The 23,086-nt window shown below is 42.9% G+C and overlaps 1 protein-coding gene across 1 annotated transcript; it reads left to right on the top strand.

The window, feature by feature from the left end:
- Positions 1-366: 366 nt before the first annotated feature.
- On the top strand, positions 367-16,820 carry LOC310791438 (uncharacterized protein; the record flags this gene model as incomplete). Its single annotated transcript, XM_083653133.1, has 4 exons — positions 367-467; positions 1,079-2,725; positions 7,488-9,125; positions 15,966-16,820. The coding sequence occupies exons 2-4, from the start codon at positions 1,088-1,090 to the stop codon at positions 16,818-16,820; spliced, it is 4,131 nt and encodes a 1,376-aa protein (XP_083509259.1). The 5' UTR covers positions 367-467; positions 1,079-1,087.
- Between the last annotated feature and the right edge of the window lie 6,266 nt (positions 16,821-23,086).

The following is a 23,086-nucleotide window of genomic DNA, read 5'->3' as shown; positions in this document are numbered from 1 at the left end:
AAGACCGAGCCTCCGTCGTAAGTGTGCTACCGCGTGAGCACACGCTGGACCACTAGGTACTGTACGGGACCGCCTGATTGCCACCTGGTATTTCACACACTGGTCCTTACTGATGTTGCTAGCCTTCTAGAGTTGTATTGCTTTATTCCAGTTTTTAACATTAGAGGTTCACAGTTTCATAAGTCATTTAATTCAAGCATTGCTAGCCTTCTGTAGCATACATTACAGTGAGTCCAAAGTTACAAAACATGAACTGCTATGAGATTAATACTTAACTGCAGTAAGAGGCGGAGCAACACGGCAGAGACAGGTGTGTTTGAAGGTGACATAAAGTCAAACTGAAAGTAGGCTAACTCAGAGCGACAGCACTGCTGCAGTCGACAAGTCTCTGTCTTTCTCTGGAAAGAATAATAAACTGAAGATCATCAGGCCTTCCTCAACAATACAGCAGTCTTAGACCTACACAGGTGAGTACAGCAGATCATATTTACTGTTTAAACCACTGAGATATACAGATCCTTTCCAAAAAATTAGAATATCATGGAAATATCATGGCATTGAGGCAGTAATTAAAGCAAGAGGATTCCCGACCAAGTATTGAGTGCAGGCATGAAGATAACTTTTCAGAAGATCAACATTTCTGTTTTGAAAATATCGGTTTTTGATTGGTTTTATGTGATATTTGATTTCTTGAAATACTGTTTTGGAGGTTTTATGAGCTGGAAGCCAGACTTATGCAAAGTTAAACAAATAAATAATTGAAATACTTTAGTTTGTGTGTAATGAATCTATAATCTATGAAAGTTTCACTTTTTGAAAGGAATTATGGAGAAAAACAAACTTTTCCATGATTTTCAATTTTTTTTTAAAGGACCATATGTCGATGGTTTAAACAGAGAGCAGTGACACATAATTGAGTTGTATCCAGATAGGATGTTTCCCTGTTGTCATTTTACACTGATACTTGTCAAAATGATGTTTTCAGCAATTTAACTACACTAAAAATGACTTTTGATAATATTATGATAAGTAACTTTGATGTTTTCTCAAAATAATTATGTGTCACTTTTGGTCTCAGTGTCTAGATATGTCAGCTGCTCACAGTCTCCAATCTGAATACCAGTTTCTGTGCTCCATCTGTCTGGATGTGTTCACTGATCCAGTCTCCACACCATGTGGACACAACTTCTGCAAGAACTGTATCACTCAGTACTGGGATGTTAATGTCCAGTGCAAGTGTCCCATGTGTAAAGAGGTTTTTCACAGAAGACCTAAGCTGCATGTCAATACTTTCATATCTGAGATGGCTGCTCAGTTCAGAAGGTCAGCTCAAATGAAAGCCAGCAGCAACCCAGACTTGAGACCAAGAATAGGCCAAGAAGTTCCCTGTGACGTCTGCACTGGGACCAAACTGAAGGCCCTGAAGTCCTGCCTGGTGTGTCTGGCCTCCTACTGTGAGACTCACCTGGAGCCTCATCAAAAAATGGCAGGCTTGAAAAAACACACGCTGATGGATCCTGTGGAGAACCTGGAAGACAGGATATGTAAAGAGCATGATAAACCACTGGAGCTGTTCTGCAAGACGGACCAGATGTGTGTGTGTCTGCTCTGCACTGTTTTACACCACAAGTCACATGACTTTGTTCCTCTGAAAGAAGAATATAAAGGAAAGAAGGCTGAGCTGGGGAAGACAGAGGCTGGAATTCAGCAGAAGATCCAGGAGAGACGACTGAAGATTCAGGAGATCAAACAATCGGTGGAGCTCAGCAAGGAAGATGCAGACAGAGAGATAGCAGACGGTGTGCAGGTCTTCACTGCTCTGAGGCAGTCTGTGGAGAGAGGCCAGGCTGAGCTCATTGAGACGATTGAGGAGAAGCAGAAAACAACAGAGAAACAGGCTGAAAGCTTCATCGAAGAGCTGGAACAGGAAATCTCTGAACTGATGGAGAGAAGCGCTGAGGTGGAGCAGCTCTCATGCACTGAAGACCACCTCCATCTCCTCCAAAGCTTCCCATCCCTGAACACTCCTCCACACACCAAGGACTGGACAGAGGTCAGTATCCATCGCTCATCATATGAGGGGACTGTGGTGAGAGCTGTGGCTCAGCTGGAGGAGACTCTCAGGAAACAGATGGAGAAGCTGTGTGCTGATGTTGAGCTGAAGAGGGTCCAGCACTATGCAGTGGATGTGACTCTGGATCCTCATACAGCAAATCCATATCTTATTCTGTCTAATGATGGGAAACAAGTAAAATGTGGTGATGTAAAGAAGAAGCTCCCAGACAACCCAGAGAGATTTTCTCAATATCCCCAGGTTTTAGGAAAGCAGAGCTTCTCTTCAGGGAAGTTTTACTATGAGGTTCAGGTTAAAGGGAAGACTGAGTGGGATGTAGGAGTGGTCAGAGGGTCGATCAACAGGAAGGGAAGCTTCAGAGTGAGCCCAGAGGATGGCTACTGGACCATATGGCTGAGAAATGGAAAGGAGTACAGTGCTTTTGCTGGCCCTACTGTCCTCCTCTCTCTGAAGATGAAGCCTCAGAAGGTGGGGGTGTTTGTGGATTATGAGGAGGGTCTGGTCTCCTTTTATGATGTAGATGCTGCAGCTCTTATCTACTCCTTTACTGGCTGCAGCTTCACTGAGAAACTCTACCCATACTTATATCCCGGTCGTAATCATGGTGGTGAACACTCCACCCCTCTGATCATCTCTCCTGTCAATCACACAGATTAGACTAATCATCAAATGTACACATGCTTTGTTTTGTCAGGTAATTGTTTGACTTGTCTTAGATACATTTATTCTTTCAAGCTCTCCACTGAGAGAGAGGAGAATTAGACAAACTCCCTGTCAGTGGGGGAAAAACTACTAATGTATCTTGTCTTCAAATACCTTTCTTCTCCTTGGCAAAATGATTTGGTTTGATCATGATAGAGAGAAAAAAACTGTACAGGTAAAGAAATGTTAAACTCCAGATTCTGGTTAATATGGTAAATTCTGTATTTGTATAGTTTTTTTATAGTTAGTTTTTTTTTCTATAGTTTTTCTTTTATTTGTGATATACGTATAGGCTACTTGTTGCAGCAGACACGGGGAATCATAAAACAAATTAATCTAATCACTATTGCAGGAGTGTGAAAATTACCAATTTTCCAGGGGATGAATTAAAAGGTGATTACTCTCATAGCAATGTATATATATACTGAGCATTTGTTGTTTGTTTTAAAATACATACTACAGCATGCGCTAGGACGCATCATCAGTGATGTTATCTGGGGTCGTAAGGTGTTTCGGGTCTCTCAACATCATACACCCTCGCCCAGTAGATCCAGCCGAGGCCAATTAAGACCCCGACCCGCGTCCCAGAAGCTGCTCACGGATCAGCCTTCCTACTCTGTCTGCAACGTTGCCCGCGGAAGGGTTGTACACCCCTATCCGCTGCAATAGAGCTAGCGCTACCCCGCAGTATTGGCCCTTCGGTGCATGGAGGATCTAGGCTCTGTGGGTAACTCCCGGCCGCGCTCCTCCTCCGTCTCACCAGACCCTCACGGGGCAAAGGCAATCCAGAGGCTGAGAGGATGCCTACAGGACGCCTCAAGAGGGCCTGTGCGCTGCACGTCATTCGCCTGCGCCGAGCACCTCGCTCTAGCCTGAAGGACCCCAGGCCGCGCCGATCTGCACAGATTTTCAGGAGGCTAATCCGTACCATTTGTGGATTTCTCCCTTACGAGAGAGCCAGGCTGGGGTGCTAAACCCATCCCGTACCGAATGCCGTCTCTCCGACCGTCAACTGTCTCTCCAGCTCGTCACCAATCTATACTTGGTTGTCACCTAGTCTATTCCTAAGTGTCACTGACCCGGGGAGCCAGGATTCTATGTTTTAAAATACATACTACAGCATGCGCTAGGATGCGTTATCAGTGATGTTATCTGAGGTCCTAAGGTGTTTCGGGTCTCTCAACATCATACACCCTCGCCCAGTAGACCCAGCCGAGGCCAATTAAGACCCTGACTCGCGTCCCAGAAGCCGCTCACGGATCAGCAATTCCTACTCTGTCTGCAAAGTTTCCCGCAGAAGGTTTGTACACCCCTATCCACTGCAATAGAGCTAGTTCTACACCGCAGTATTGGCCATTCGGTGCATGGAGGATCTAGGCTCTGTGGGTAACTCTCTCATGATAGAGAGAAAAAAACTGTACAGGTAAAGAAATGTTAAACTCCAGATTCTGGTTAATATGGTAAATTCTGTATTTTTTTTAATATATCCTGTTTTTCTTTTATTTGTGATATACGTATACTTGTTGCAGCAGACACGGGGAATCATAAAACAAATTAGGGACGCACGATATATCGGCAATCATATCGGTATCGGCCGATGTTAGTCATTTCTTAACATATCGGTCATATCGGTATCGGTCAGATGTTGCAATGTTAATATCGGTTATCATTATCAGCCAAATTCTTCACATTGATATGAAATAATGCAGTAAATCTATGATTTATGGGCTTTTCCAAAGGCTTTGCAAATAAAGAAATGCTTAACTTTTTCAAATTCAGTGTTAACATGTGTTTTTCAGTATGTACAAAATGTGATGATCATAAAAATGTGGTTTTATACAGATAGACATCGGTAAATATCGGTTATCGGCCATAACGGCAATGTTAATATCGGTTATCGGCATCGCCCAAAATTTTCATATCGGTGCATCCCTAAAACAAATTAATCTAATCACTATTGGAGGAGTGTGAAAATTACCAAATTTCCAGGATATGAACTACAAGGTGATTACTCTCATAGCAGTGTATACTGAGCATTTTAATAATACACAATTACTAAAGAGCATTTGATTGAAAAAGAGACGATTCTGCAATCGACTGTACTGCAGATCCATTTTTCGTTTGTTTTCCACATTTCTCTGCATTACTGTATGTTTGGTTTTCTGCTATACACATTGTAGAGCCATCTAGTGGTGCATTTTGCATCTTTACCTGTGAGTTCACTGGCTTTCTGCTCAGGTGTTTGCAATCATCTCATGCTAAATAGGGGAAACCTTGTGGCCGTACCCTGAAGAAGGCTGTTTGTGCCGCTACGCGTGGGTCATGTCCCAGCTCTTTTAACATGCACTAGCTATGTTTTGAAACCTTTCAAAAATGATATAGCCATCTACAATAAATAAAGGCTTTTTACTTTCTACCAGAAGAGTTCCTTTGGACCTTTCTTTTTTGAACCTACTGTACTGTATGTTTACTGAAATAAATACAACCCAATAGAAAGAGCTTGTATGGTTACATGACTGTTAAGTCAAGTCAAGTCAAGTTTATTTGTATAGCCCTAATTCACAAGCATGTCTCAGAGGGCTTCACAGAAAATATGTCTAGCTAATTCTAGCTGACACAACAATAGCAATTACAGTAGTAATATTAACACATTGAACAATCATAATGATAGAGAAATATAGAAAATGTAAGAGAGAAGCATCCTTGACTTTCACAGCCTCGAGTCTGTTTCCCCCACATGTTCTGCTGAGGTTGATGCTGTTCAGCAGCTTCCAGTCGGATCTGAGTACGCTCCAAAGTCCAGTTTAGTTCTGCTTAGCATTCAGAACGCTGCAGCCCGTCTGGTATTCAACCAACCCACGTATACGTATACATCATATAGTTACAGTCAAAATACAGAATACAATCTAAATATACGATATGCCCCATCAAAATAAAAAATTCCCCACCCGCTTATCTCTTATTTAATACTCTAATTGCCATAGATACACTAGATATGTCAACAAATATAAATCAATAAAATACGTAAATCAATAAAAAGCAAATAAGTCAATCAATTTCTATAAATATGTGACGTGTCTCTCTCTCTCTCTCTCTCTCTCTCTCTCTCTCTCTCTCTCTCTCTGGTCCTTCATCTCACTCTGTCCCTCTCTCTCCCTCTCTGAACCTTTGTATCTCTCTCTCTCACCCTCAGTATCTCTCTCATTAAAACTGTTATTGGGGAGGTTGACAGCTATGTCCTTGTTTGAGCCCTGCAGGGTTGGAGCATGCATTTCTGTGTAACCCTGCCTGCTGTCTGTCTGTGTGCTGCAGCAATGCAGCGGCTACCAGAGAGACTGCCACTGCCCAGCATTTACTTTCGAAACAAAAAAACCTAAACTAAACTTAAAAAAAAAAAACTACCAAGAATGAAGATGGCTATATCTGCTTATCTCACAATACAATTCGATATGCAATTTGACTTTCACGATTCGATAGAACCATAATTATGATGTAATAAATGGATAAAAGTTCACTGACTGACTGCAGAATTTATTTCTGAGGCACATATTTCTAGCGATGGAGCTGGCAATTTAAAAGTGTTATTACAAAGTGTAATAATCATGACTGTTTTGTGTGTAGAATCAGATGATGGGTGATGATTTAAAACTTGCTCCCTCACCTATACAGTCAGTGGAGCAAGTTTATAATTCATCATAGAGTGTAACAGAATCCAGAGTGATTTATAGCTCACTAGTCTGTACGGTGGCCAGCAGGGACAAAGTCTGACAACAGACAAAAGAACTATTGATCCAAGGTGGTTAAATGTTATCTCATAAAGTTAGCAGATTGATTTACTCAACAAAGATAAGATGGTATTTGGTGCTTGGCCCTTTGACAATATCAGGCACATACAATAATAAAATGTTGGAGTGCATTAGCAGCAGTTTGGTGGTGTGGGTGGTGGATATGGGAGAAGCTAACTCAGTATAGTCTTCAGTCCTCAGCAGCTATGGGAGCGTAGGGGGTGATGGAAGCTACAGCTCTGGTGAAAAAGCTGTTCCTCAGTCTTCAGTTCTGTGTGGGTTGTTTCCTTACTACTGATGTTGCTCCTTCTAGTTGTATTGCTTTATTCCAGGTTTTAACATTAGAGGTTCACAGTTTCATCAGTCATTTACAGTAATTGAAGCATTATAGCCTTCTTGTGTAGACAGCTAGCATACAGTGAGTCCAAAGGTACAAAACATTAACTGCTATGAGATTAATATTTACCTGCAGGAAGAGGCGGAGCAACACGGCAGAGACAGGTGTGTTTGAAGGTGACATTACTGAAGTCAGATTGAAAGTAGGCTAACTCAGAGTGACAGCACTGCTGCAGTCGACAAGTCTCTGTCTTTCTCTGGAAAGAATAATAAACTGAAGATCATCAGGCCTTCCTCAACAATACAGCAGTCTTAGACCTACACAGGTGAGTACAGCAGATCATATTTACTGTTTAAACCACTGATATGTCGATGGTTTAAACAGAGAGCAGTGACACATAATTTAGCTGTATTCAGACGGGAAATTTCCCTGTTTTCATTTTGCACTGTTACTTGTCAAAATTATGTTTTCAGTGAAGTGCAAGACTCAAAATGACTTTTGATAATATCACGATCAATAAATTTAATGTTTTCTCAAAATAATTATGTGTTGCAGTATTGTTATTTAACACTTTCACTTGTGGTCTCAGTGTCTAGATATGTCAGCTGCCAGCGGTCTTCAATCTGAAGATCAGTTTCTGTGCTCCATCTGTCTGGGTGTGTTCACTGATCCAGTCTCCATACCATGTGGACACAACTTCTGCAAGACCTGTATCACAAAGTACTGGGATGTTAGTGTCCAGTGCCAGTGTCCCATGTGTAAAAAGCTTTTTCACAGAAGACCTGAGCTGCATGTCAATACTTTCATATCTGAGATGGCTGCTCAGTTCAGAAAGTCAGCTCAGATGAAAACCAGCAGCAACCCAGAGTTGAGACCAAATATGGGCCAAGAAGTTCCCTGTGACGTTTGCAGTGGAACCAAACTGAAGGCCCTGAAGTCCTGCCTGGTGTGTCTGGCCTCCTTCTGTGAGACTCACCTGGAGCCTCATCAAAAAATGGCAGGCCTGAAAAAACACCAGCTGATGGATCCTGTGGAGAACCTGGAAGACAGGTTGTGTAAAGAGCATGATAAACCACTGGAGCTGTTCTGCAAGACGGACCAGATGTGTGTGTGTCTGCACTGCACTGCTGTAGGCCACAAGTCACATGACATTGTTCCTCTGAAAGAAGAATATAAAGGAAAGAAGGCTACGCTGGGGAAGACAGAGGCTGAAATTCAGCAGAAGATCCAGGAGAGACGACTGAAGATTCAGGAGATCAAACACACGGTGGAGCTCAGCAAGGAAGATGCAGACAGAGAGATAGCAGACGGTGTGCAGGTCTTCACTGCTCTGAGGCAGTCTGTGGAGAGAGGCCAGGCTGAGCTCATTGAGATGATTGAGGAGAAGCAGAAAACAACAGAGAAACAGGCTGAAAGCTTCATCGAAGAGCTGGAACAGGAGATCTCTGAGCTGATGGAGAGAAGTGCTGAGGTGGAGCAGATCTCACACACTGAAGACCACCTCCAGCTCCTCCAAAGCTTCCCATCCCTGAACACTCCTCCACACACCAAGGACTGGACAGAGGTCAGTGTCCATTGCTCCTCATATGAGGGGACTATGAGCAGAGCTGTGGGTCAGCTGGAGGAGACTCTCAGGAAGCAGATGGAGAAGCTGCTTGAGCTGAAGAGGGTCCAGCATTATGCAATGGATGTGACTCTGGATCCTGATACAGCACAAGCCAGGCTCATCCTGTCTGATGATGGGAAACAAGTACATCATGGTGATGTAAAGAAGAATCTCCCAGACAACCCAGAGAGATTTTATCCTTGTCACTGTGTCTTAGCAAAGCAGAGCTTCTCTTCAGGGAAGTTTTACTATGAGGTTCAGGTTAAAGGGAAGACTGAGTGGGATGTAGGAGTGGCCAGAGGGTCGATCAACAGGAAGGGAAGCATCACACTGAGACCACAGTATGGCTTCTGGACTGTATGGTTGAGGAATGGAAATGAGTACAACGCTGGTGCTGGCCCTTCTGTCCTCCTCTCTCTGAAGATGAAGCCTCAGAAGGTGGGGGTGTTTGTGGATTATGAGGAGGGTCTGGTCTCCTTTTATGATGTAGATGCTGCAGCTCTTATCTACTCCTTTACTGGCTGCAGCTTCACTGAGAAACTCTACCCATACTTCAGTCCCTGTAATAATGAAGGTGGTAAAAACTCCGCCCCTCTGATCATCTCTCCTGTCAATCACACAGATTAGACTAATCATCAAATGTACACATGCTTTGTTTTGTCAGGTAATTGTTTGACTTGTCTTAGATACATTTGTTCTTTCAACAGAGCTCTCCACTGAGAGGAGAAGACAAACTCTCTGTCTGTGGATAAAAACAGTAACTACTAGGGGTGTCACGATACACTCAGTTCACGATACGATACGTATCACGATACTGGGTTCACGATAACGATACGATACGATACGATTTTAACAATATTTTTTTAAACTTGAATAATGACAATATATGACTGGAAAAGTAGTATTTTATTTGAAATGCACAAATACAAAACATGCTGTTGTGGGAAATTGTTATTACAATAACAACTAGAAAAAACATGAGATTGGAGATAAGGCTTATCTTGAAATAGAATGAGTTACACCGTCACTTAGATTTACTTTGAACTAAAAGGTTTCTCAGCAGTATAAATTCTCATTATGCATCTTCAGTTTTTCTTCAAACTCAAACAACAAGACTTTTCTTAGTCTATTTTTTATGCATCTTCAGTTTTTCCTGTCAAGTAAACAGTTTTGCCAGAAACTCAATTGAATGGTTTCTCTCCTGTATAACTTCTCATGTGTCTCTTCAGAGACTTGTTCAACTGAACTACTTTCCACACATTGAACTTCAACAAACAAAGACGTTTCTTTGTCTACTTTTGAAAAAAAAAAAAAAAAAAAAAAAAAATGTTTTTTTTTTTTTTTTCACGATATGAGATTTCATCTCAACGATACATATCGTGACGTTTTACTATCGCGAAATTTCGTGGGACGATATATTGTGACACCCCTAGTAACTACTAATGTAACTTGTCTCCTTATACCTTTCTTCTCCTTGGCAAAATGATTTAGTTTTATAATGAGAGAGAAAAAACAGTACAGCTAAACAAATGTTAAACTGCAGATTCTGGTTAACATGGTAAATTCTGTACTTTGTTTATATCCTGTTTTTTCTTTTATGTGTGATATATACTTGTTGCAGCAAACAGGAGGAATCATAAAATGTCATTGAATCTAATCAGTATTGCAGGAGTGTGAAAATTACAATTTTCTTGTTTCATGGCAACATGTACAGGATATGAACTACAAGGTGATTACTCTCATAGCAGTGTATATATATACTGAGCATTTTAATAATACACAATTACTAAAGAGCATTTGATTGAAAAAGAGACGATTCTGCAATCGACTGTACTGCAGATCCATTTTTCGTTTGTTTTCCACATTTCTCTGCATTACTGTATGTTTGGTTTTCTGCTATACACATTGTAGCGCCATCTAGTGGTGCATTTTGCATCATTACCTGTGAGTTCACTGGCTTTCTGCTCAGCTGTTTGCAATCATCTCATGCTAAATAGGGGAAACCTTGTGGCCGTACCCTGAAGAAGGCTGTTTGTGCCGCTACGCGTGGGTCATGTCCCAGCTCTTTTAACATGCACTAGCTATGTTTTGAAACCTTTCAAAAATGATATAGCCATCTACAATAAATAAAGGCTTTTTACTTTCTACCAGAAGAGTTCCTTTGGACCTTTCTTTTTTGAACCTACTGTACTGTATGTTTACTGAAATAAATACAACCCAATAGAAAGAGCTTGTATGGTTACATGACTGTTAAGTCAAGTCAAGTCAAGTTTATTTGTATAGCCCTAATTCACAAGCATGTCTCAGAGGGCTTCACAGAAAATATGTCTAGCTAATTCTAGCTGACACAACAATAGCAATTACAGTAGTAACACATTGAACAATCATAATGATAGAGAAATATAGAAAATGTAGAAATATAGAATATAATGTTATCTGTTATCTTCTGCATAGGCTACTTAATTAATAATAATCAGGAACTTAACTGGGAGACAATGCAACATGTGGTCCCATTTAAGAGCTTACAGGCCAAAAAGGTCATTCTGCTCATTTTTTATTCAACTTTTTACATTTTATTATCTTATCTTATCTAACTCAGTATAGTCTTCAGTCCTCAGCAGCTATGGGAGTGTAGGGGGTGATGGAGGCTACAGCTCTGGTGAAAAGCTGTTCTTCAGTCTGTTTGTTCGGGCTTTGATGGCTCTGTATCTCCTCCACGATGCTGAGGGGACAGAGGATCCAACAGAGAGATAGCAGACAGTGTGCAGGTCTTCACTGCTCTGGTTAATTGGTTATGCATATATATGCACGTGTGTGTGTGTGTGTGTGTGTGTGTGTGTGTGTGTGTGTGTGTGTGTGTGTGTGTGTGTCAAGTCAAGTCAAGTCAAGTTTATTTGTATAGCACATTTCATACACAGAGGCAATTCAAAGTGCTTCACATAAAATGGTTGACAGGAAAAGAAAAGAAAAGAAGAGTTGAGTTGAGTTGAGTTTAACTTTATTGTCCCAAAGGGAAATTTGTCTTAGGCATTTGTACAGCAGCAATAGGGCAATGACAAACGTAACAGACAGTACAGTACATCTGAAGACGAACGGCATGTAAACAAGAGGACAACATAGTACATGATACAGCCTGGGCTACGAGTTAACAACTCTACCTACCCCAATATTGCACTTCAGTATTCAAATTCAAATATTGCACTTCAAGTATTGCACAATTCCAAAACTGCATATCAAACCAAAACCATCATAAAACCATGGTTACTTAAAACTAAAAACATTAAAACCACAGTAAAGGGTAAAAGAAATAAAAAGATAAAATGATAAGAGAAATGAAATGAAATAAAATGAATATAAAACTAACTAAGGCAAGATAAATATCACATGACCAGACAGGCTGCAGGGACAGCCGAGCTCAGAGTGAGCTACCATGTATGCCACACCAATACCAATACCATCAGAGATTTCTCGGATCATCCGGCTCTTTAAGGAGGGTTCCAGAATCACCGAGCTCTGTCCTCTCACGACCAGGAAACGTTAATCCAGAGGTTTCCTGGGTCGTCAGGCTCTTAATGGAGGGTTCCTGGGTAGCCGGGCTCTGACCTCACAGAGGACAGAGCTCTACCCTCAAGTGGGAGGACAGGCAGTTTATTTAATAAGGCTATAGATGTTGGGAGGAAGGAGCGCTTATAGCGGTTACTCTTAAAGCTACAGGCTCTGAAGCGCCTTCCAGAAGGTAGTAGCTCAAAGTCAGGATATAGAATGTGGGTGGGGTCATCCAAAATTTTAAGAGCCAGATTCACTGCTTTCTTATCGTAAATGGTCTGGAGGGGGGGGAAGTCCCTCTGCCCTATGATCTTCATGGCAGTTTTTATCATTTCACTCTCATGGCTAAGAGAGTGTGTGTGTGTGTGTGTGTGTGTGTGTGTGTGTGTGTGTGTGTGTGTGTGTGTGTGTGTGTGTGTGTGTGTGTGTGTGTGTGTGTGTAGTACATTACTGAGGAAGTCCATGTAAAAACCACACGTTTTATAGCTGCTTTACAAATCTCTTTTTTTCTTCTTCTTTTTCAGTTAAGTTGAAGCATTTCACAGTTTTGAGTTGTGTGCGATTCGTTTTGGGGGAAATATAAATCCATGAACAGCTGCAGAGGAGTGACAACAAAACTGATAGGACGATTCTCTTTTCCCTTCCTCCATCCAGGAAGGTCAATGTCCAAAAGTGACTGAGGCAACAAAACACTTACTGCAATCAGATGAACAACTGCAGTCAGAGGCGAAGCAACACTGGACTGGAGAGACAGGAGTGTTTCAACGTCACATTCCTGAAGTGAAAGTAAAAAGTAACTCAGAGAGACAGACAGACAGACAGCATTGCTGCAGTCAGGAAGTCTCTCTTTTGAGAAATAAATAAATAATAAAGCTAAGGTCATCAGGCCTTTCTCAACAATACAGCAGTGGACTCTGGATGAACGCAGGAGAATCAACAGCAGATCATATTGACTGTTTCAACACTTCAACAGAGAGCACGCAGTGACACATTATTGAGCTGTATCCAGAGGGGCCGGTAACGCGTCGCGGGAGCCATGGCTCCAATCACCGCTTAAAGGAGAATTCCGTTTTCTTTTTACACCCCAGACCTGATTTCCAGCTTATGATGTTTAAGTCACCCTGACAACTTCGCTTTGATTAGCATCAGCAGAAACGATAATCAGCTTCAACTGCGACCTCAAAACGAGGAAAACAGGGCATGCAAAATGCCTGTATTTATGTCTTGTAAATAGCTTATTTCACTCTATTACTCTATTTACCTTGTGGACCATTCCCTCTCCTTCTCCCTAGTATTCAGTCAGAATACTAGGGTTTCAGTCAGAGGCTCCGTCAGAGGCTCCGTCAGCTTCCCTGCAGCAAGGACCGTTACAGGAGGTCTTTCGTACCCACCGCAATAACAATTTACAATAACTCCTGGACACGCAGAGAGAGGAGGGCCCTCCTCTCCCTACCGCCCTCCTGAACATTGAATCCAATGCACTGTGCACATGCCCACATTGCACACTCACTATGTATAGTATGTATAGTCATATCAATCATTATATAAATAACAAATGTACAGCTTTAGTTTAGCTTCTTGTCTTGCCTCTGAACCTGGGCGGTCGCAAATCCTCCCTCTCCTGCTCCTGCACCTTTTTCCCTCTGCCTGCAACACCACGCTAGCCGGAGCAAACTTGCATTTGTCTATACGAAATGACAAACATGGATTTATTGGATTTAAGCTGGTCTCAACGCAAATCAACTAAACTTTGAGGAAAGCGAGGTCCGGGGAGCCCCCACCCTCTGCCCAGACGGATTTTCGCCGCGGGGTACGGGAAGACAGCAGCGATTGACCCAAGGCTGTGACGTCATGAAAATTGAGATGGGCGGTCAGTGAATTTGAACTGTGAAAAATGGATTATACCTGGATTATATCACGGAAATTTCCACTGATCTGCATAAGGAATGAACTTATGTTGGGATTCCAGAGACTTAAGACCTGTTCTGTTTGGTCTGTGTGACCTGATAGGAATTCAGGCAACCAAAACATTTTCATCCTAATCTGGACTCGGAGCTGCCAAGGACGCAGCCGAAATTCCTCTCCTGATATCTACGAATGCAACTGCGCTCATCCACCCTCCACCCTCCCCCTGACACCTGTTGGACTCGAGGCCGTCACCATAGCGACCAGCTATGTTTCGCTCACCATCCGGGAAGACGACTCCCCCTATCAGGCTCACTAGCACACACAAGGACAATTGGACATTCACAGACTCTCAAACACACACGCACACACACACACACACAGCCCCCCCCCCCATGCCGCCTTGTTCCAGCCTGGCTCTTGCAATCTTTCCTCCACGCTTCATCCTCACCCCCCCCTCCTTCCCTCGTTCTCATCTGAATGGGGCCATATAGATGGAGGCTGCTATGAGCGATAGCATAGCCCCCAGTCCTGTGTGAGCGAGCTTCTCCCCCCCCCCTCCCACTGCTAAACCCCCGTTCCGCAAACCCACTCCTTCCCCCCCCCTAGTATTTCTTGTTTCTCTGTGTATGTTAAGTCCTTACATATAACAACAAATGTTTATGTATTGTATAATAGTCAAGTGTGCCATTATTCCTATTCAAATCTAGTAATAATGTTAAAAATAGTCTTAATTTGAGTATAGAAGGTGATATCCATTTGTGTGTTGTTGTTTTTTGTCCCTCTGTTGTTTGTAGAGGACCGCAATGGAAATAAGCCAATGGCTTTATTGTGTTTTTATCCTCGGTGATTGTCTGTGTTTTCCCTGTATTGTTGACATTCACCCAATAAATCAATCAATCAATCAAAAAAAAATAAATAGAAATAATAGAAATAGAAATAATAGTATTATTCAATACTATTTAGGAGTATTTAGTTGATTTGATTTAATTTACCTACAGTTTCTGGGAAACGTAAGATGTAAAGGCGGTGGAAGTAAAGTGGTATATATTGTATATTGTATATTTTCGCGTATTGGTTTGTTTCTTTTCTTATTGCAATATTTTAATACTGCTGTTTCTGCACCTTACCTTAGTTGTGTAACTTTTTTTTATTTGTGTAACTTTTTTTTATTGTTTAATTGTTTAATGTCATTGATGCTCTTGTCATTGATGCTCTTGTCATTGATGCTCTTGTTGCTGTCATTGATGCTACTGCTGCTGTAACGCCAGAATTTCCCCTCGGGGATGAATAAAGTACTCTATCTATCTATCTATCTATCTACTCGCCCGAGCTCCGCCACCATGTCTTACCCAAAATGAACCGAATCCTACTGGTGACATCATCACTGATGACATCACAATTGCTTGAGTGACATCACTGCTGACATCATCATCGAGTGCTCGAGTGACATCACCAATTCTATCAATAAGTGATATCATCAGTGATGTCATAACTCCTTCCCTGCAGAGGTTGTAAAAGGGGCGCCTAGCTTCATGCTTTTACTTTTGGTTTCAGTGTCTAGATATGTCTGCTGCCAAATATCTTCTATCTGAAGAGCAGTTTCTGTGCTCCATCTGTCTGGATGTGTTCACTGATCCAGTCTCCACACCATGTGGACACAACTTCTGCAAAACCTGTATCAAACAGCACTGGGATATCAATGCCCCATGCCAGTGTCCCATGTGTAATGAGAAGTTTGACAGAAGACCTAAGCTGTGGGTCAATACTTTCATCAAATCAATATCGGAGATGGCTGCTCAGTTTAGAAAGTCAGTGAGTAGTAGGCCTAAGACAGAGGCTGAAATTCAACAGATGATCCAAGAGAAGATTCAGGAGATCAAACACTCCATAGAGGTCAGCAAGGAAGATGCAGACAGAGAGATAGCAGACGGTGTGCAGGTCTTCACTGCTCTGATGCAGTCTGTGGAGAGAGGCCAGGCTGAGCTCATTGAGACGATTGAGGAGAAGCAGAAAACAACAGAGAAACAGGCTGAAAGCTTCATCGAAGAGCTGGAACGGGAGATCTCTGAGCCGATGAAGAGAAGCGCTGAGGTGGAGCAGCTCTCACACACTGAAGACCACCTCCGCCTCCTCCAAAGCTTCTCATCCCTGAACACTCCTCCACACACCAAGGACTGGACAGAGGTCAGTGTCCATCGCTCATCATATGGGGAGACTGTGAGGAGAGCTGTGGCTCAGCTGGAGGAGACTCTCAGGAAACAGATGGAGAAGCTGTGTGCTGATGTTGAGCTGAAGAGGGTCCAGCAGTATGAAGTGGATGTGACTCTGGATCCTGATACAGCATACGCCAGGCTCATCCTGTCTGATGATGGGAAACAAGTACATCATGGTGATGTAAAGAAGAATCTCCCAGACAACCCAGAGAGATTTTCTCCTTGTCCCAGTGTCTTAGCAAAGCAGAGCTTCTCTTCAGGGAAGTTTTACTATGAGGTTCAGGTTAAAGGGAAGACTGAGTGGGATGTAGGAGTGGCCAGAGGGTCGATCAACAGGAAGGGAAGCATCATAGCGAGCCCAGAGAAAGGCTTATGGATAATATGGTTGAGAAATGGAAATGAGTACAAAGCTCTTGCTGGCCCTACTGTCCTCCTCTCTCTGAACATGAAGCCTCAGAAGGTGGGGGTGTTTGTGGATTATGAGGAGGGTCTGGTCTCCTTTTATGATGTAGATGCTGCAGCTCTTATCTACTCCTTTACTGGCTGCAGCTTCACTGAGAAACTTTACCCATACTTCAGTCCCTGTTTTAATGATGGTGGTAAAAACTCTGCCCCTCTGATCATCTCTCCTGTCAATCACACAGATTAGACTAATCATCAAATGTACATGCTTTGTTTTGTCAGGTAAACATTTGACTTGTCTTAGATACATTTGTTCTTTCAATGGAGCTCTCCACTGAGAGAGAGGAGAATTAGACAAACTGATTTAGTTTGATCATGAGAGAGAGAGAAAAAACTGTACAGGTAAAGACATGTTAAACTCCAGATTCTGGATTATGGTAAATTCTGTATTTATTTATTTTTATATATCCTGTTTTTCTTTTATGTGTGATATACATATACTTGTTGCAGCAAACACGTGGAATCATAAAACAAATTAATCTAATCAGTATTGCAGGAGTGTGAAAATGATCAATTTTCCTGTTTCATTGTAACATGTCCAGGGGATGAACTAAAAGGTGATTACTCTCATAGCAGTGTATACTGTATATATACTGAGCATTTTATTAATACAGATTTACTAAAGAGCATTTGATTGAAAAAGTAAGAATTCTGCAATCTACTGTATGTTTACTGAAATAGATAAACCCCAATATAAAGAGCTTGTAGGTTACATGACTGTTATCTTCCTGCATAGGCTACTTAATTAATAATATTCAGGAACTTAACTGGGAGACAATGCAACATGTGACAAGGGGTCCCAGACTTACTTTATTTTAAGAGCTTACGGGCCAAAAAGGTCATTCTGCAAAAATGTTCTTAAACGTTTTACATTTTGTTCCGCTTTTCTCTTGTTTTGTTTGTCGTCATTCTGTCAGTGTTTTGCATTAAGAGAGAAGCATCATTGACTTTCACAGCCTCGAGTCTGTTTTCCCCACATGTTCTGCTGAGGTTGATGCTGTTCAGCAGCTTCCAGCCGGATCCGAGTACGCTCCAAAGTCCAGTTCAGTTCTGCTTAGGGCCCCCAGATGTACAAGCTGTGGGTTACAATCCTGTTTGATTGACAGAACTGTCTGAGATTGAGTTTTCAAATCACTGTTGGGATTTGTCATGGAGATGAACAGAGACTGTGTGCTTTTAGACAAAGGAGAGGCCTGTAGTAGGACAGTCTCAGGACTCAGGCCTAAAGTCCATGCAGGTGTGGTAACGGTTTGGATTAAAAACCCCAGTCTCTCATTGGACCAGATCCACCAGGAGGCGGGGAATTCCCTATGACATCACTAAACACATGTAAATGATATACAGGGATTGGGGAACATGCAGAGGAAGAGTGAGAATAAATACAGCACACTGATACTGTGAAGAACATTGGGAATTTCTCTTTCCATCATCCAGAGAGGTCAAAGGCGTCATGTGATCATTTACAACAGAGTGAGAAAACATAACGCATAAGACACTTTATTTGTCATTGTAGGCATATAACAAAGTATACAAACAAGATGATAAAAGGTTAGGCTATTGCATAAGTTAGATGTTCAATAATAAAGTGTTGGCATGCAACATGGCAAGATACAATCAAGATAATAAAAAGGTATTGCACAACAAGTTAGCTGTAGGTAATAAAATGTTGGAGTGCATTAGCAGCAGTTTGGTGGATGGCAGAAGCTAACTCAGTATAGTCTTCAGTACTCAGCAGCTATGGGAGTGTAAGGGGTGATGGAGGCTACAGCTCTGGTGAAAAAGCTGTTCAGTCATCAGTTCTGGGTGGGTTCAGTCATTTAATATAAGCATTGCTAGCCTTCTTGTGTAGACAGCTAGCATACAGTGAGTCCAAAGGTACAAAACATTAACTGCTATGAGATTAATATTTAAATGCAGGAAGAGGCGGAACAACACGGCAGAGACAGGTGTGTTTGAAGGTGACATTAGTGAAGTCAAACTGAAAGTAGGCTAACTCAGAGTGACATGCACTGCTACAGTCGACAAGTCTCAATGATTCTTCAGGATTAAGGTTTGAATGAAATAAATTACATTTGATTCTTTAAACTTTGCTGAATCATATAGTTCAACTGTTTATCTCAGTGAATGATTAGCACAGTGGTAAAATATCAAGCTTCCACACTGGAGGCCAGGGTTCAAATCCTGGATGTGGTAAAAATAAATAAATAAATAATATATTAATTAATTGATATATTTTCACTGAGGACAAAACCCCAACATAAATGAGAGCTCGGGCTCTGTCTGTCCCTGTCCCACTGAGATTGTCCCACTGTGACATCATCCGTGATGTCATAAATCCCACTGTGACATCATCAGTGACATCATCAGTGATGTCAGAAATCCCACTGTGACATCATCAGTGATGTCATAAATCCCACTGATGTCATCAGGGATGTCATAAATCCCACTGATGACTGATGTCATAAGTGATGTCATAAATCCCAGCGAGTGACATCACTGAAGAGGATCATTAGCTCCTGAGAAAAGCGCTATGACTACTGCTGAGAAAAAGCGAGCTCCATGGGCCAGAGAAGGTGCTGAAGCTCCTCCAGCCAAGAAACCCACGACTGATGAGGGAGCTCGGGCTCTGTTTCTCTGTCCCACTGTGATTGTCATCAGTGATGTCATAAATCTGACATCATCAGTGATGCTGGTCTCATTGGCCACACAGCAGCCGAGTTGCGGGCATTGCCGCGCAGCAGCCTAGCTGCGAATGCGAGCTGCAGGGCCAGCTTGGCGAGCTGCAACGAGCGCGCAGCGTGCGAGATTCCTAGTACCAGAAAAAAGCGCTCAATCCCCCCAATTTGCAAAATAAATGTTAGGCCCTGTGAATTGGGGTGTAAATAGACACACATGAAGTTCTAACGTAAGCTCAGTCAGGAAGACTATAATCTGCATTTTACACTTCCTCAGTTCACTTCTTATTTCTCCACCCCTTCAAATCTGCTCACACATTCAAAATAGCCTGTCAACTTCCCGCCTTCAATTGAATAATCAGCTGTTTGCCTCCTGGTCTCATTTAATCACATGATCACCTCTCACCCCCACACACCTTCATTGTAAGCCTATCACATTGATATTCACCCCCATTCTAAGCCAATCCCATATGCTTCTTTTTCCCCCCTTCAGCCTGCTCATCCCTGCGCTGTCAGTCTCGCACCCTCCACCTCCCCCTCTCCACCCTGTCTTCACAGACCCATCAGTCATCAGATTCTTCAGTCTGAAGAGCCTCATCAGTCTCAGAAGGAGAGGCATCACCAGGGGCGGACTGGGATCCTAATTCAGGCCGGGCATTAGATACCAAGCAGGCCAGGCCGATACGGGCCAACGCGCGTGAAAAATTTGAGTCCTTTGAAGCCCAATTTGGGCCATTTGAAGCCAGATTTGGGCCATTTGAAGCCCAATTTGTGTCGTTTGTAGGCAGATTTGGGCCGTTTGAAGCCCAATTTGGGCCGTTTGAAGCCCAATTTGCGTCGAGTCCAATTTTACAATGAGATGCACCCACTTTAACCCTGAATAAAGTAATAAAACCACTAGTAAACCAGTAGGTGGCGCCTGGCCTGCTGTTCAGTGAGTGGCCTGACTGCGAGCACCAAAAAAAAAAAAAAAAAAACTTTTTTTTTTTTTTTTTTCAGGCCAGGCCAGGCCAGGCCACCGGGCATTTGCCCGACGTGCCCGATTATGCAGTCCGCGCCTGGGCTCTGGCTGCTGCTCATGGCTGATGCAGCTCTATCTCAATATCTCCCTGTGGTGTCTAAGCGCCAAAGACTATTAACAATACCTAATTCTTATCATATTTTCTGTAAATCATCATTGATTCACTATTGTAATAAATATTATTTTATTCGTTCTCTGGTCTCTAGTCTCTCCTGATTGAAATGCTATTTCAATCATGAGAGACTCGTAATATAATTTTAACAAACTTTATTGAATCAGAATAGACAGTTTGAGTATGGCGTATGACTCCATGATGTGACGCTCCTCTTGCTTATGAGAGAGGGGCGTCAGTGCCGTATGAGATAGGACATCCCCATGATGTGACGCTCCTCTTGCTTATGAGAGAGGGGCGTCAGTGCCGTATGAGATAGGACATCCCCCCTAAGGGGATTTGTTTCCAACAGGAGTCATGACATTGGTGGTGATCTGGGGAGGTGGTGGGATGAAGCTTTTTGCTCTGGAGATGCTGGATGAATGCGTGATGCTGACACAAGGTGAGTGATGACTGCACAAGTGTGATTTAAGCTGTGGTGATGGGGGCTTTATATAGTACCAGGAGAAGGGCATTTATGATGTCATAACTGATGTCATTTATGATGTCATAACTGATGTCATTTGGGAGAAGGGCATTTATGATGTCATTTATGATGTCATAACTGATGTCATTTGGGACGTCATGGAGAAGGTGACGTCGGAGATGGAGACGTCATTTAGTGACGTCATTTGGGCTGAGGGTTATGACAGCATGGGGTGCTCTATTAATGCCTTATTTGGTCTTCCATGATTGAACTACAGTCTGCGACTACACTTCAATCATGAGAGACTCGTAATATAATTTTAACAAACTTTATTGAATCAGAATAGACAGTTTGAGTATGGCGTATGACTCCATGATGTGACGCTCCTCTTGCTTATGAGAGAGGGGCGTCAGTGCCGTATGAGATAGGACATCCCCCAAAGGAATTTAAAGTTATTTCAGGAACTGGGAGAGTGAAAACGGGGGTCATGGAGCTCGCCTGGGGTATGCTTTAGTCAGGTCGTGGGCTGACGGGGGGAGAATTTAGGCATGTCGGGAGATGAGGGGCTGACCGGGGTTTTTTAAGGCAAAGCGGGGTTGCAAGGGCGTGGATGTGGATAGCCCGGGCATGGGCGCATTGATGAGGAAAAGGAGAGTTTGATCACCACCAACGAAGTGCTTGTTGCCTCTTTAGTCATGGAAGGAGGGATCTTTGGGCTGATAATATGGTGTCTTGCTCTGGTCGAATGAAAGATGCATAGGCGGATGAGGACCAGCGCCCCAGTTGTTGAAGGGAGGCGGAGGACGCCCCCTGCATGGCTGCTGATGTGGCTGCTCCGATCCTGAAGGAGTGACTGGAATAGTTCTCTGCAGGGATGTTGCATTTCTGGAGTGTGGTCTTGAAGTGAAGGATGAACCAGGATCCTGTCATGTGATGATGGGGAGAGATGAGGAAAAGGGGGCCAAGGGCTGATTGAGGTTTATGCAAATGCCGGAATGATGGGTTATGCAGATTGTCGGGACATTGGCTGACTTGTCAGGACGTGGGCTGACTGAAGTTTAAGCAGGATGCAGGGATAATGGGTTGAGCAAGTTGTCAGGATGTGGACTGACTTCTCGGGACGTGGGCTGACAGGTTTAAGCAGAATGCAGAGATAATGGGTTGAGCAAATTGTCAGGACGGGGGCTGACTTGTCAGGACATGGGCTGACTGATGTTTAAGCAGAATGCAGGGATGATGGGTTGTGCAAATTGTCAGGACGTGGGCTGACTGAGGTTAAGCAATGGCAAGGACACTTATGGGGTTATATGCAAATTGCCCGGGCATGGGCACCAAACGGGGATTGGGAGAGAAGACCGCCACCAACGAAATGCATTAATACTTCCTACCAATCATGGAAGGAGGCATCTTTGGGCTGATGATATAGCAGCTTGCTCTGGATGGATGTAGGACGCATGGCTGATGAGGACAGCAGCCCAGTTGTTGAAGGGAGGACCCCCCCGGGAGGGGACCACCCCCCCCAAAAGAAAAAGGTCAGCGATGACCTGCATTTTTTAGGGTCAGTAATGACCAAGGTCGCAACAACCTGCATGAGCATGGCCAGCAATGGCTTAAAGATGCAATATTTAACCTTCAGCATTATATTATTATGGCATGAAAATGTCTAAAAATGAGTAGACATAATGTTATATTCTTTAGTTGTGCACTTACTTTATCCCAAATTGTATGAGGCAAAGATAGGCTTGATATTTTTCTCATAGTTTTCCTATCTATCCGTTCTATTCCTAATAGATGCACGTTCTGATTTGTGCATTTTGACATTTGGAATATTAAAGGTGGGCTGACCATTGTTAATAAGTACGTTTTCCCCTTGGATTTGACTTTAAGTTGCGTGTCTACAGTATGTCTATTATGGGCCTTTTTCATTTGTTTTGACAGTCGTGTACTGTCACTTCGGGAGAGTTGCACCCGCACCCTCGGCTGAGCTGTTGTACGGTGGACTTAGTTCAGTTGAGGCAGAGACTGGCTGTGGAGACACGCGGTTTTCGTGCCATGACCTTTTTGATTCGTTTTGACGTCCAGCGGGAGGGGGAGCAGTGAATGTGCTGCATCTGTAGAAAGTTTTAAGTCGTCGGCAGATGAGACGATTTCGTCGTAGAAAAATGAGATTCCGTTCCAA

The sequence above is a fragment of the Poromitra crassiceps genome (genome assembly GCF_964638095.1).
Source record: "Poromitra crassiceps genome assembly, chromosome: 16".
In the NCBI taxonomy this organism is placed as follows: Eukaryota; Metazoa; Chordata; class Actinopteri; order Beryciformes; family Melamphaidae; genus Poromitra; species Poromitra crassiceps.
The sequence above is the reverse complement of the archived record's forward strand: the minus strand, read 5'-3'. Positions and strand labels throughout refer to the sequence as shown.